General features: G+C 42.8%; 1 protein-coding gene and 1 long non-coding RNA gene across 2 annotated transcripts in view; one reads left to right on the top strand and one right to left on the bottom strand.

Moving 5' to 3' along the window:
- Positions 1–12,043, top strand: part of LOC310902929 — a 45,555-nt gene that overhangs the window by 22,724 nt on the left and 10,788 nt on the right. The gene's annotated exons all lie outside the window — the stretch shown is intronic.
- On the bottom strand, positions 1,348–10,116 carry LOC310902121 (protein NDNF-like). Its single transcript, XM_083843118.1, has 4 exons — positions 9,113–10,116; positions 6,782–6,977; positions 4,761–4,894; positions 1,348–3,639 (listed from the first exon to the last, which is right to left on the bottom strand). The coding sequence occupies exons 2-4, from the start codon at positions 6,967–6,969 to the stop codon at positions 2,288–2,290; spliced, it is 1,674 nt and encodes a 557-aa protein (XP_083699244.1). The 5' UTR covers positions 6,970–6,977; positions 9,113–10,116; the 3' UTR covers positions 1,348–2,287.

Genomic DNA, 12,043 nt, shown 5'->3' with positions numbered 1-12,043 from the left:
TCTGTTACAGGCCATGCCTGGCTGCACATGTGGGCAATGCGGGCTGTTACCTTGAGGGTGGGTTGCCTGCTCTGCTTGTAACAGAGGCAAAGGGTTTTGACAGCACAGCATGCTCTTCTCTGCAGCTCAGCACTGCCTCCTGTGTGCTGGGGCCTTTGCTTATGGATGTGGGGCTGGCAGCTCCTCTGTGAGCGGGGGCTGGCTTCAGCCCTCCCAGCAGCAGCAGTCACTGCTCCCATAAAGATCCCTTCCTCAGACTTCTTGGCTGCAGCCCTAAACCAAAGTTTTGCTGAGGAGTCCCAAGCCAGTTTTGTTATGGAGGATATTCCTCAGCAGAGGCACTGGTATCAGGCAGGGTGCCAACGCACGAGTCTTCTTTCAGAGACATGTTTGTGACACTTCTGTATACAGGACAAAAGTAAGGGTTAACGCTCTCACAGGCTAGGGGCAGAGAATTAACAGTATGTTCTATGTGCAAAATACTTCCTATTCCACTGTTGTTATTCTGGTTATTAATGGCTTGTAGGGCATCTAAGTGAAGTTCATTCAGAATATAAATGACTGAGGAAGGCAGAAGAAAACACAGATTTCCAAGTGGAGGTGACCTCTGTTGCTCTTTGAGCTCAGGCTCATTTTGGCTGGAGCAAAATGAAGAGAAGGCTTGCACTGGAAAAAGGTGATGCAGCTGCCAGCCCCCGTAATTAGCCAAAAGGCCTGCGGCATGTAGGGAGGGGGTCACAGCACATGGCTCCTGCCATGGAAGTGCTCCACCTAGAGTAGTGCCCGCAGGAATTTAAAGCCCAGCCAAAGCCCAGATACTGCAGCTGATCCCATGGGAAGGCCAGACCCCTTCTTCTGGGAATGAGATTGCTAAGGTACAGGATGTGCTGTGCAAGGGTTGGGCAACCTGCCCCTTTAGCATGATGTTATGGAGTCTTTGGAGCGGGAAATGCATAATCCTATGTGAATGCACAGAGCAGTCCTTACCAAGTGCCTCCAAGGATGCTTGCAGGTAATTATTCAGAGTAAACTACAACCTTGAAGATCATGGATTGCAAGTGAACTTCTGAACTGTACAATAATGGAATTATTTATAATTATTATATATTTATAACTTTGCTTAATATAATTGCAGAGAAAAGGGTTGCAGCAGGCAAGACTTCTCTGGCAACCACTGGGTCAGTGACATTATATTTCTATATATGTAAATTCCAGACCTATATGCAAAATATTTTCTGCTGATAATTGAAATATAGGATAAGCTTTTTATCAAGACTTAATTTCTTCACTTTTTTTTTTACTTTCTCGTATCATCTAAGGAAGGTAATCAAGGAAACAAAGACAAAAGTTTGTCAGGCTTTTTACTACAAATATTTCTCCCTCCATGATATCTAAAAGGAAAACCACATTTACTTTTTTGCTAAAGCAACACATTCATTGATACAGGCTGGATTGGGAATGTAAAGAGCAAGTATATCACACAGGAGTCACAAGAATAGACATGGGCTTGATATCAGAAGCTGTAGATTGAAAATAAACTCTTTCCTTACTGGGAAGGAAATGATAGGATTCCTTACTTATTCCTTTCCTCAATGGGTAGCAGCACAGCACTGTATTTGTATGCTCCCCAGCAAAACTGGATGCAGAAGCAGTTTCTGGCCCACGTTTTGTCCCCAAGCACAGTTTCTTTCTAGAAGTGAAAATCAAGCAAATGTGCAGGCAGCAGGGAAAGTATTTCAGCCTGCACTACTTGAGCTGTAGAGCTGTTGCTGCTTGACACTAGTTCTGCGGCTTTTTTTCTTTTTGTCTCCATCCCTGCAAACTGTTCAAGCAGCAGGGAAGTTTGATTTCTCAAAACAGTCTGACTTGTGGGATCTCTCAGTTCTTCATTAAGTGATGGAGTTACATGTAGTGGAAAACTCTGTGAGACTTCAACAATAATGATGTGTGCTCCTTAAGAGGCATTTCCCATCACTTTTGTATTGGATTTCAAAAGCATTTTAGGTAACTGAGCTATTTCTCATGGGTGCAATTGTGGGTACTTTATTTCCATGTACATGGATTTATTTCAAGTTTGTTTTTGTTGTGAATGACACAGCTGAGAAAAACTTAGGCAGGAGAAGATGCACAAGTAAGCGTAATGGTCTAACCTAAGATCGTTCCTCTGCAGAATCTCACAGCTTTAGATTTTTTTTGTCAACATATATTAAACTGTACGGGCTATGGCATGGATTGGCCTAGGTTTTGATAAGTCTTCATTCATTCCAAAACATTTTGTGAAGAACCTTCAGCATTTTTTCCTGGTCTTCACAACTTTGCTGTGATATCTGACAGGGATGCCACATGGCCCAATGAGATAAACATCAAACAAGTAAAGTGTCCCAGCATCCAGCCCTTTGATGGTCTCAGTGGTGACAGCTCGCTGGAGATTGACATCATAGAAATACTTGCACAGCACTTTCTCTGACTTGTGCCGAGATTCAGGTCCAGAGCACCTGTCTGTGCTCCGCAGTTCCATCCACACTTGATCTTCTTCAATCCTTTTCTTGTACACGCAGTACTTGCTCTGCTCTTGTGTTCCTAGCCAGGCAATGGTGATGGAATTGCAGGTCCTCAGTTTGCTGAAAGACTTGATTTTTAAGCTTTCTGGAAGAAGTGGGAATAAGGGCTTGTTGAATTGAGAGGAGACCTGTACTTTCACAGAAGAGTTAGATTCCTCTGTGGACCTCAGCTGCACCAGGTACGTGTCCAGCAGCTTTCCCTTCAGTGACAAATATCTCAGTCCCAAAATGTTTTCTGATGCTACTGTTTTACCATTCTTTGTTATGTGAACCCGTACTTGACCACGACACAACTGAAAGGTAAATTGTACTTTCTTGTGCCTTGCTTGGTACTGCAGTGTGTGGAATTTCTGCTTTTTTCCATCCAGGACAACCTGAATCACCTTCCCATCTTTCAGCTCCATCACCTTAGGTTCAGGTTCTTCCAGAGTTCTTGCAAATGTCCCAGTGTAAGCAGCGCTGGCGTTCGTGAGGAGATTGACAACAAAAACATCAAAATAATACTGAGTGCTGGGACTGAGATTGGGCACAGTGTAAGTGTTCTTGGTACCCATGCATATCTGCCTGACTTCCCCACTGCTCACTCTGTTGATGATGCTCAGCTCACTGTTGGACAGTATCATCACCTGCTGTGGCTCAAGAAGGTATGGAGAGAGAGACAAGGCTAAGGTAGCTGGCAGTTTCATTCCAGAGGATCTGATTGCAGTCTCAGCAGCACACAAACTCTTATAATTGTGCTTTTCATTAACTAGAAGGCAGTACTGTATGTTTTCTCTATGTTGCAAGACAGAGGGACTGTGTTTCCAGGCCAGAGTCACTGTTGTATGGCCAATGCCAATCACATCTAAGCGTGGATCCAGTGGCAGTTCTGGATAGAGGTGCCCAGATGTTGTGTCCGTAGTTAAGTACACGGTGATGTGTGTATCACGCTCGGTGGATAAGAACTCCAGCATGTAGAGGGCAGAATGAGAAGACATGCCCATGTAAGTCTCTACAGAATTTCCCTTGTAGTTGAAAATGGTTGACACAAAGCTTGTAGCCTTCTGGGCTTTTGAGACATCGTCTGTATCGTGGTCACCTGCAAGCAAAAAGCAGATGTGTAACTTTTGCTTTCATAGATGTCAAAGCACATTGCTTAGGTTTCCTTGTTTTTGTCCTACTTTCTACCTTCCTGAAAATAATTATAGCTAAAGATGCTGTTTGCTACTGGCAATTTATTCAAAGAAAATTTGAGTGGCTTTTATTTTAACAGTGCAGTCGTGGAACTGTTTTCAAAAAGACTATAATTATAAAACCACAGCTTGCACAAGCTTGAACTTTATTGTGCCTGATGCACCTACAATTTTCTTCTTCCACTAGCTTTTTATTTAGGTATTTTTCTTCAAGGAGACTCATTTTCTGTGAAAGGAGTTTTGGTTTTGTGCCTCTGTCTCCTATGACGAGGAAAAACATCACTTCTAAAAGAACAATATTTGAACTCCTCAGTTAGGTTTATCTGTCTGACAGTGGCAGCTTTCAGATCTTAGTTTTTTAAAAAAATCATTCCAGAAATCATGAAAAAAATGGAACTTCCTCATAGGCTAAAGTCAGGATAATGCCCACTGCCATGGTAAGTACTCCTGGAAAATCAAATGGCTAAATCTTCTGCACATCACTGGGAGATAAACCAGACAATGACTGTTTCAGGTGGCCTAAGCCACAGAGAAACATCTGAGACAGCTCTTCCCTCTGGCTGGGCTGACTGGAAAGCCTGCCTCGATAATGCTGTATAGCAAGATTTCCTTAGGAAGAAGGTGGTTTTAAAAACACATGGAGATCCAGGGCTACAAGCAGTGTGTTTTGCAATGTCATAATGTTACTGCTATCAGCTTAGCTTTGTCACAGAAGGCAAGATTACAGAGGGAAGACAGGGAAAGAACAAACAGTTCATGAAGCTGATCCATGTCTGTGGTACCAGAAACACCCACTGTGGTTCCCAAATATTACCCTGAGATTTTGATATTTATAGATGTAATCTCTAATTTACTTGAATTGATGGCAAAATCCCATGGACTGCGAATATCACCTATGGAGACATGGGCATCCTCTCCATGGTAGAGTTTAGAGATGTTTAAGCTTGTGGCAAACTTTCTGTAACAACACTCCTTATGAAAATCTTAGGGTTTCTCTGTCTCTGCTCAGGCAGGCTGAAGGTCTTACCTTGTGCTGCTTTTCCAAGGAAGCTCGCTGAAGCCTTGTGCACAAGTATGCTCCATTCGATGGGAACATCACAGGGGGTCACTGTTATTGAGAAAGGTGCCAGAGCTCTGCCCTCCTCCAGAACAAAGTAGTACCTGTAAACGTGGATTAGAAATAGAGCGAAAGCTTCAAGAAATTCAAGTCTACCACTAAGTGTCCCTTCTGATGTGGTCACTCCACTGTGGGTAGAGATGACTGCTCCCTTTTGAGGTGCATCAGAAACGATGCATCTCAGTTGCAGGATGTCTGAACCTTTCAGCTGTGGGAAGAACATACGCTGTGATTTTTTCTAATTCACAAATCGTTGCTGGAAGTCTTGTCCACTTAGCACAGGCAGTATTTTTTTCCCACTGAATTTTAGTATGCTTCAGGTGAACAGCATATCTCAGTACTTACCTGGTTATTTTGGATGATGAACGTGGTAAGCTGCCTTATAGATAACCACTCGTTGGCTAACTCTGGGGCAATTTGGTACACTTTCCCCCCAGATTTCCTGTCTGGAATTCTTTGAAAGCTCTGAGTTTGCTCATATCTGCTTGAATATCTAGGACTTCATCTGTGTAAGATGAAGATTAAATAGTTTTAGCCAGTCCTGGAGATTATCAGGCATCAATGGCAGGTTCAGACAGTTCTGTTCTAACTTGCTTTTGTGACAGAGGCTGCTGTGTGTTAATAGTAGCAAGGGGCCTCAGTCTACTCAGTAAATTTTTTATTCCTCCTTATTTACAGTAAAGCCCAGCCTCCTGTCTCACTCTTTTTTTTTTTTGTTGTTTCCGTAAACGTTGACAGTGTACAGCCACAAAAATGTTTGGACTTGGGTCACTCACTCTGCAGTTAAATGTAGGCAATTGTAATTTTGTTTGTTGGCGAGACAAGCCTATTCATTATGGATGGATTATGTCAGCCTAAAGGTCTGGCTTGCTTTCAGGATGTGGCTACTGGTCTGGAGTTAACTTTCACTGGAAACAGCTCCACATTCTCAAGTCTTTTAAGCCAAATTTTGTCATCTGATTTCCTTCTTGGATGACTTCGGGTCTCATAAGGTTCTTACTTGATCATGCTACACTGACTTTTTTGTTGTTTTTTTATTCCTAGTAGAAACCTTAATGTTATGTCACAATAGTACAGCATAATTCACTGTTCTGAGATTTAAATACCTATTTCCCTTCAAAAAGGAGAGCTTCTAGTTTTGCTCTTGTGAGCATCATCATGTTATGTAATGTGCCGTGTTCCAGTATTTGCAGTGTGTATCAAGACCAAATCATCTGGCTCATCCTCTGCTCCATGACTGCTCTGCTCAGATGTACATCAAAATCCGTATGTGTTGGTCACTGTTCAAAGGATTCTGATTAAACCAATTGAAGTGTCTCTCTTCTTAAACAGGCAGATCAGTTAGCCTTTCCTGCCTAATATGCAGTGCCAGTTGTAATATTTAGATAGGGCACCAAATTTTGCAGCTATTTGGAGGAAGTGAGGAATCTGGAATTTCCACATAAAAAGCATATTTGATCTTAGCAATAGCTCCATTCATCTGAAACCTTTCTAGCATGCAGGATGTTGACAGAAGTTCTTCTAATAAGAAAAGTCTGTATACGCATTCTACTGATTTTTGGGGTAGCTAGTTTGGTAAAATTGTCTTTTACAGCCAATGTAGGAAGGATGATGTGTCTGCGGTTCTGAAGCCAGGTTGTTTATGCGACAGCTGTTTGCTGTTGGAGCCCCCCAGTTCTGTACCACCACAGAAAGCTGCCTGCAGTGTGTATGTGAACCTGAACTTTGTCTTGGGGGTCTCCAGACTGGGCAAAATAACAAACATCAGAGGACACTTGAGCTGGACAGAAACGGAGCATGGTGTGTCTCAGGAAATTCAGTGGATACTGATGGAGCTCTGCAGACTTTTGACTTGTGCTGGTAGTGTGCAGCTACTGGTGTCATGGGAAAGGGGAAGTACCTGAGAACAAGAGTACCTGACTTGCTCTTACCTTTTAGGGATATCCTTCAGCAGGTGAATTGTGGTTTCCTTACCATCGGCAAGAATTAGAGAGTGGTAGAAGTTGAAGAGGTTGCTCTTGAAGCTCTGTTGCGAACTGCTGGTGGGTGCTTTAATGGAATGACACAAGCAAGCAGCCATGAGAAGATGGAGAGGCAGATAAAACCAGCACCAAGACATCTTCAGTACTGCAAAGTGAAATGACAAAAGTGAATGTAAACTGCTGTCTTGAGGGAGAAAATCAGTGACCTTCTCTTTTTGTTCCATTAGTGATATTGATCATAATCACAGCAAGCCAGGCATTCAAACAGCCAGTTTCCACTTTGCTGAATTGCTTTTAATTCACAGAGAAATATTTTTCTCAGATCTTATTGCAAAGATTTAATGGTAGAAGCTGCTGTCAAGTCTTTAATTATAGGATTACATACATATATCTACATTGACTATGTGTATCACAAATGCAATATCATGCCAAAAAAAAAAAAACAACTTCATTGCTGATGGAATGAATGGAGAATTACATTAAAATTTTTCCTGGTTTATAATATTCATTTACTAAATTCAAAGCCAGGTTATTTGTAATGGAACTTATTTTAAAACTCACAGGCGGTCACTATCCCAAACATGTTTTCTGTCAGAGGTCATTTAATTTTTTTCATACAGACTGCACATCTCTCATGACTATAGGTATATGTAAGGAAGATCAAAATAAGTTATTCAGAGTTGGGTGAAATCTTGTTTGATGGAAAGTGGCAGATCCTGAATAAGTAGCCCTACATTGATTCTAAATTAATTTTTTTAAGTTGTGTGCATCTAATTTGGAAGGTAACTTTCTTGCTGTTTGGGTAGCTGCATAAATCATTCTGAGACTGTGAATTACACATCTTTCATACCTGCATCACTTCCAGACCATTGCAGCATTTGCTATTCACTGGAAATGTAACAGCTCTATAGTATTCACCCTTACTGGGTTTCAGAAATCATATATGCCCACCCCCTTTTGTCAAAAGGCTTTGTTATCAGCTTCTCAAATCTATGAAAGAAAAACACACTGCTCAAACACTTCCAGAGCTCACCTATGAAAATGCCTATGTTATTTGAACTGTTCTTTGTACATTGTACAGAACTACACAGGAGGCTCCAGTTCAGACAAAATTTTGACAGTACACTGTTATGTGAGATTGTTGATTATCCTTGCAACCTTTTCTCTCTGCCACATCCGGCTTTGGAAAGGGGAAAATACAGAAGTGGGAAAGGCTTTAAAGAGAAGGGAATAGACCTTTAAAAACAGGTGACAGCTGTAGCTCAGGGATTTGGAAAGCAGAGGGAGCTCTGTGAGCAATATCTCTTTATGGGAAGAGTAGTTTGTATCTTACAAGCAGCAAGAAGGAGTAAAGATCCTGCTTGAATCTGATTATCAGTCAATGATGAAGAGAACATAAAAGACAAAGGTTCAATACTTTGTAATTTTTACTTGTTTCTGAGATCAGCCATTTCCTCTCGGTGTCTGCGAAGGTGCTTTTGACTTCAGCACTCAGCCTACAACTCAGCAGAGCTGCTGATCATTATGATTCACCTAAATGAGTCTATAAAAGAGCCGGTTCTGTTATAAATCCATTCAAGATCTGCACATTTAAATGTACTGAATACACTGTAGACTTCCACGTACAAGACTTTTCGTCACTGATTCCCAAATTCCCAAAGTGATGTATATCTTCAGAATCACTGAGATTATTAAAATTATCACTCCCAGATCATCTGAATGTCCTACTTAACATCCTAACAATTAGAATATTCCTTTCCTCTTTCAAAAGGTCTGTGATAATCTTACCACCTGGCTGAATGTAAGATTAAATAACAATCCAAAGAAGTCAAAAGAATGGTTGAGAAGATATCAGTTTTAATGTGTTTTTTTTTTAACAGTTTTCCTTATGAATAGTTTTTCTTATGAATCTGAGATAATTCTTTGCCACTTTGTTATTCTTGTAGTCAAAATATAGCTTACACATCAAAAATATCACTCCAAATATTTTGCTTTACCTTTGACACTGGAATATGCAATCCTTGTTTCTTGCATTTAAAAAAGGATTTTTAAAAAAAAAAGTCTATCTGCTGCTTGAATGACAGGATCTCACCAACCACACTGACACCACAGCAGCTCAGCTTTTCTTGTCCAGGAAAAACAAACAAACCAGGCGACCGACCAACCTATAATCAGCTTATCCCAAAGACAGCATCGTCCTGAAGGCTGATTTCAGTCAGTTACACAAACAGTGTACTTCTAGACTCCTGAAATATGTTACACAAAAAACACTCTGCTTACCTTTTGTGTTTCTGGCCAGATGATCCCCAGACCACTTGCTTTCTTTGCTGAAAAAGCATACAATAAAACAACATAGACTTCTCAGATCTCTGTAGACAGATGAAAACCACAACTGTGCAACCAGTTCAACAGGACAGAACTGATTTTTCCATATGGCTCCTGAACAGTCATTGTAACTAAAATGCTTGCAGTCTTTCAGGAAAAGAAAAAAATAAAGAGTTGTGATATTTTGTTAGGTTGGGGCTTTTCAAAGGTAATTTTAAACTTGCAGAATTTTGAAATCTTCCAACTCCTGCCTGCTGCTCTTTCAGGTCCAGAGCTCCTTCGGGAGGGCTGCGCAACGCCCGCGTGTGCTGCCTCCGGACAGCAGGGCTTGATTCCTGCACAGGGTGTCCGCGAGCCAGCTAACAGCCTAATCCCAGCCCTGGCTGGCCAGGGAGCAGATCTTTGACAGAAGCGCACAGAGGAGGAGGGGGTGAGACAGAGAGCGGTTAACCCTTGTTAGCCCACACTAGTAGCCAGCAAGGGGCACACCGGTTGCTTCCAGAAAATGTCTTGCATTAGGAGCTCGATGGAGCAAGTCCACGGAGCGTGCAAGCGCCTTGCCCACAGCGCTTCAGCAGTGTCAGGCTTTCTCCAGTGTGCTTTCAGTTATGCTGGTTGTGGCCCAACAGGTGCTGGCTGGCTCACAGAAGGGAAGGGAGAAGAGCTGTGAGGGAGGGAACGCTCTGCATTTTTTGTGCACGCAGGAATCAGCAATCCTTTGAAGACTGTCGGGAATCTACAGCATTGGAGCCGTGGAGATTTCTGGCAGAGGATTTGTAGGGAAGAAACTCCAAAAGTGCTTGGGCTGTATTGTGGCTGGGGGAGCAAGCAGGGAAAAGGCGCGTGGGAAACTGCCTACAACCAGTACAAACGCTTCCGTCTGTGATCGGGGTTGCAGAGCAGTTGCAGAAAAGCTGTGGTCCTGAAAAGACCTGCTCCTGCTGAGCGAGAGCAGGGTACGGCCGGGACGCGTGTGCTGCTGGTTTCTTCTTGGCCTCTTGGCCTGAGATGTCGGGATGGGAGCCCTGGGCTCATCTGTGTGAGGACATCTACTTTGCTTCTTCAGGTCTGCTTGGAAGGCAAGCCCCAGAAAGCTGCATCGGCTTCTGGGCAGGCACTTTGCGGGGCTCAAAGGCAGAGGATGGTCTGGAGGCTAGGCCTCTTATTTATTTTAAAATAAATTCAGTGTTTGAAGAGAGTGACTTGCAGTAACCCTTTACCGTTGTCCCCCTGGACTTGGAGTTGTGTTATTTAAACCTTCCCAAGACTAAAAGCTTGCTAAGAAGAAGGGCAGGTGAGTGAGAAGTAGGAGGAGGTTTCTACAGATTTTACATAACCTAGCCCTAAGATTTTCTCATCAACAGATACAATGGAGAGAAACATTTACAGTGTGTTTACTCTTACTGCAGAAGATGATAGGAAAAAATAAGATGTTGTTTATCAATGCTTTCCTAAAATTTAGTTGCACAAAGGATTTTCTGAGCAACTGGGCTTTTACCAAGGGGACAGCATGTGGGAGCCTTGATACAGACGCTGTATGATCAGAGATTTGGCACCATGGAGCTAGTGAGGGATCTTGCAAGATGTTTGCTGGACAGCTAGAAAAAGCAGGACTAAAAGATGTCCATGTAACAGACATCAGGAAATGTCCATTTGGAACTAATGAAACCATATGAACTAATGAAAATATAAGCACCTAGTCAGAAGCAAACTGTTCTCCTAATGAAGGAGAAGCATGAGAAAAAGGTGCTGCACATTCAGTAAGTTCCTGGACCAGGCATGGAAGAGGGAAATGTAGGTTGGTTGAGGTGCATCAAAAGAATGTGCAATGAAAAAAGGGCACAAAAGAAAGGGTATCAGCCATAAGTGCAGGGACTGTGGCATGTTGTTGCTGAGGTTTGGAGGGACTCCTGAGTGGCAGTGAGCAGAGGTGTGCTCACTGTCTCACCCCCCAGAACCTCCCCACTGCCCTCAAGGCAAGCCGTTCCCCAGGGCAGAGTTCAGCTTCCAGGGCAAGTAATGGGCATCTGAAAACCGTCCATAGTTTTAGCTAAATGCTTGAAGGAGCACTCCGTCTCCTGCTGAATAATATCAACAGGGATGTCAGGTGGAAGAGGTTGACAGGTGTCTTTACTATAGAAGTAGTCCAATTCCTTCCTCTGTGATTTTGCGCATACTTTCTGTGTGTGTGTGCTTACATGCTTTGCTGGATGTACATTGGTAGATTTAGAGGTTCACTGAAATAGTCTCAAAGAAAAACTACATATTCTCTACTGAGAAAGTAAGAGCTAAATTCATGACTCACAGAGCTTGACTGAACACAGTGGAGTTACAACAGGGATAAATCAAACCCTTGATTTGACATAAAATTGATACGACAGACTTCTCAATTAAAAAATAAAAATGGTAGTCTATAACGAGCAGGCCCTGCTGTGCCTCAGAGCTGAATCAGTGACTTCAGGAGGGCTGTTCAAGGGATCCTGCTCTTGTCCCAACCCTGCCGGCCATCAACACCTCTCACAAATGCAAGTGGTGGCCACCTTTGACATCAGAGACTTGCCTTACACTCTGTTATGTAGCAGCTCTGCTAACAGATCGGTAACACTAAAAACAAAGGAACTCAGATGAAAGCAGAGCAAGAAGTCAGACCATCAGGGAGCTAGCCTGAAGCTCTCAAAGACACTTCAGGTGTGTATTTCCAGCAATCGTAGTCCTGGTTTCTGTATTCTGGTAAAGGATCCCACAAGCCAGAGGAGTGTTCTGCACTCCCTCACAGGTGTCCCACAGCACGCCCTGCCCGCAGCATTCGGTTGCTCTTTCACGGGATGCTCTGCTAAAGAATGCTCGGGGCGATGCTCAGAGCCTGCAGGAGGGACAGCCCGCCCA

Source organism: Anser anser, assembly GCF_964211835.1.
Source record: "Anser anser genome assembly, chromosome: 7".
Lineage (NCBI taxonomy): Eukaryota > Metazoa > Chordata > Aves > Anseriformes > Anatidae > Anser > Anser anser.
Note: the sequence above shows the minus strand (reverse complement) of the source record. Positions and strands in the feature narration are given on the sequence as shown.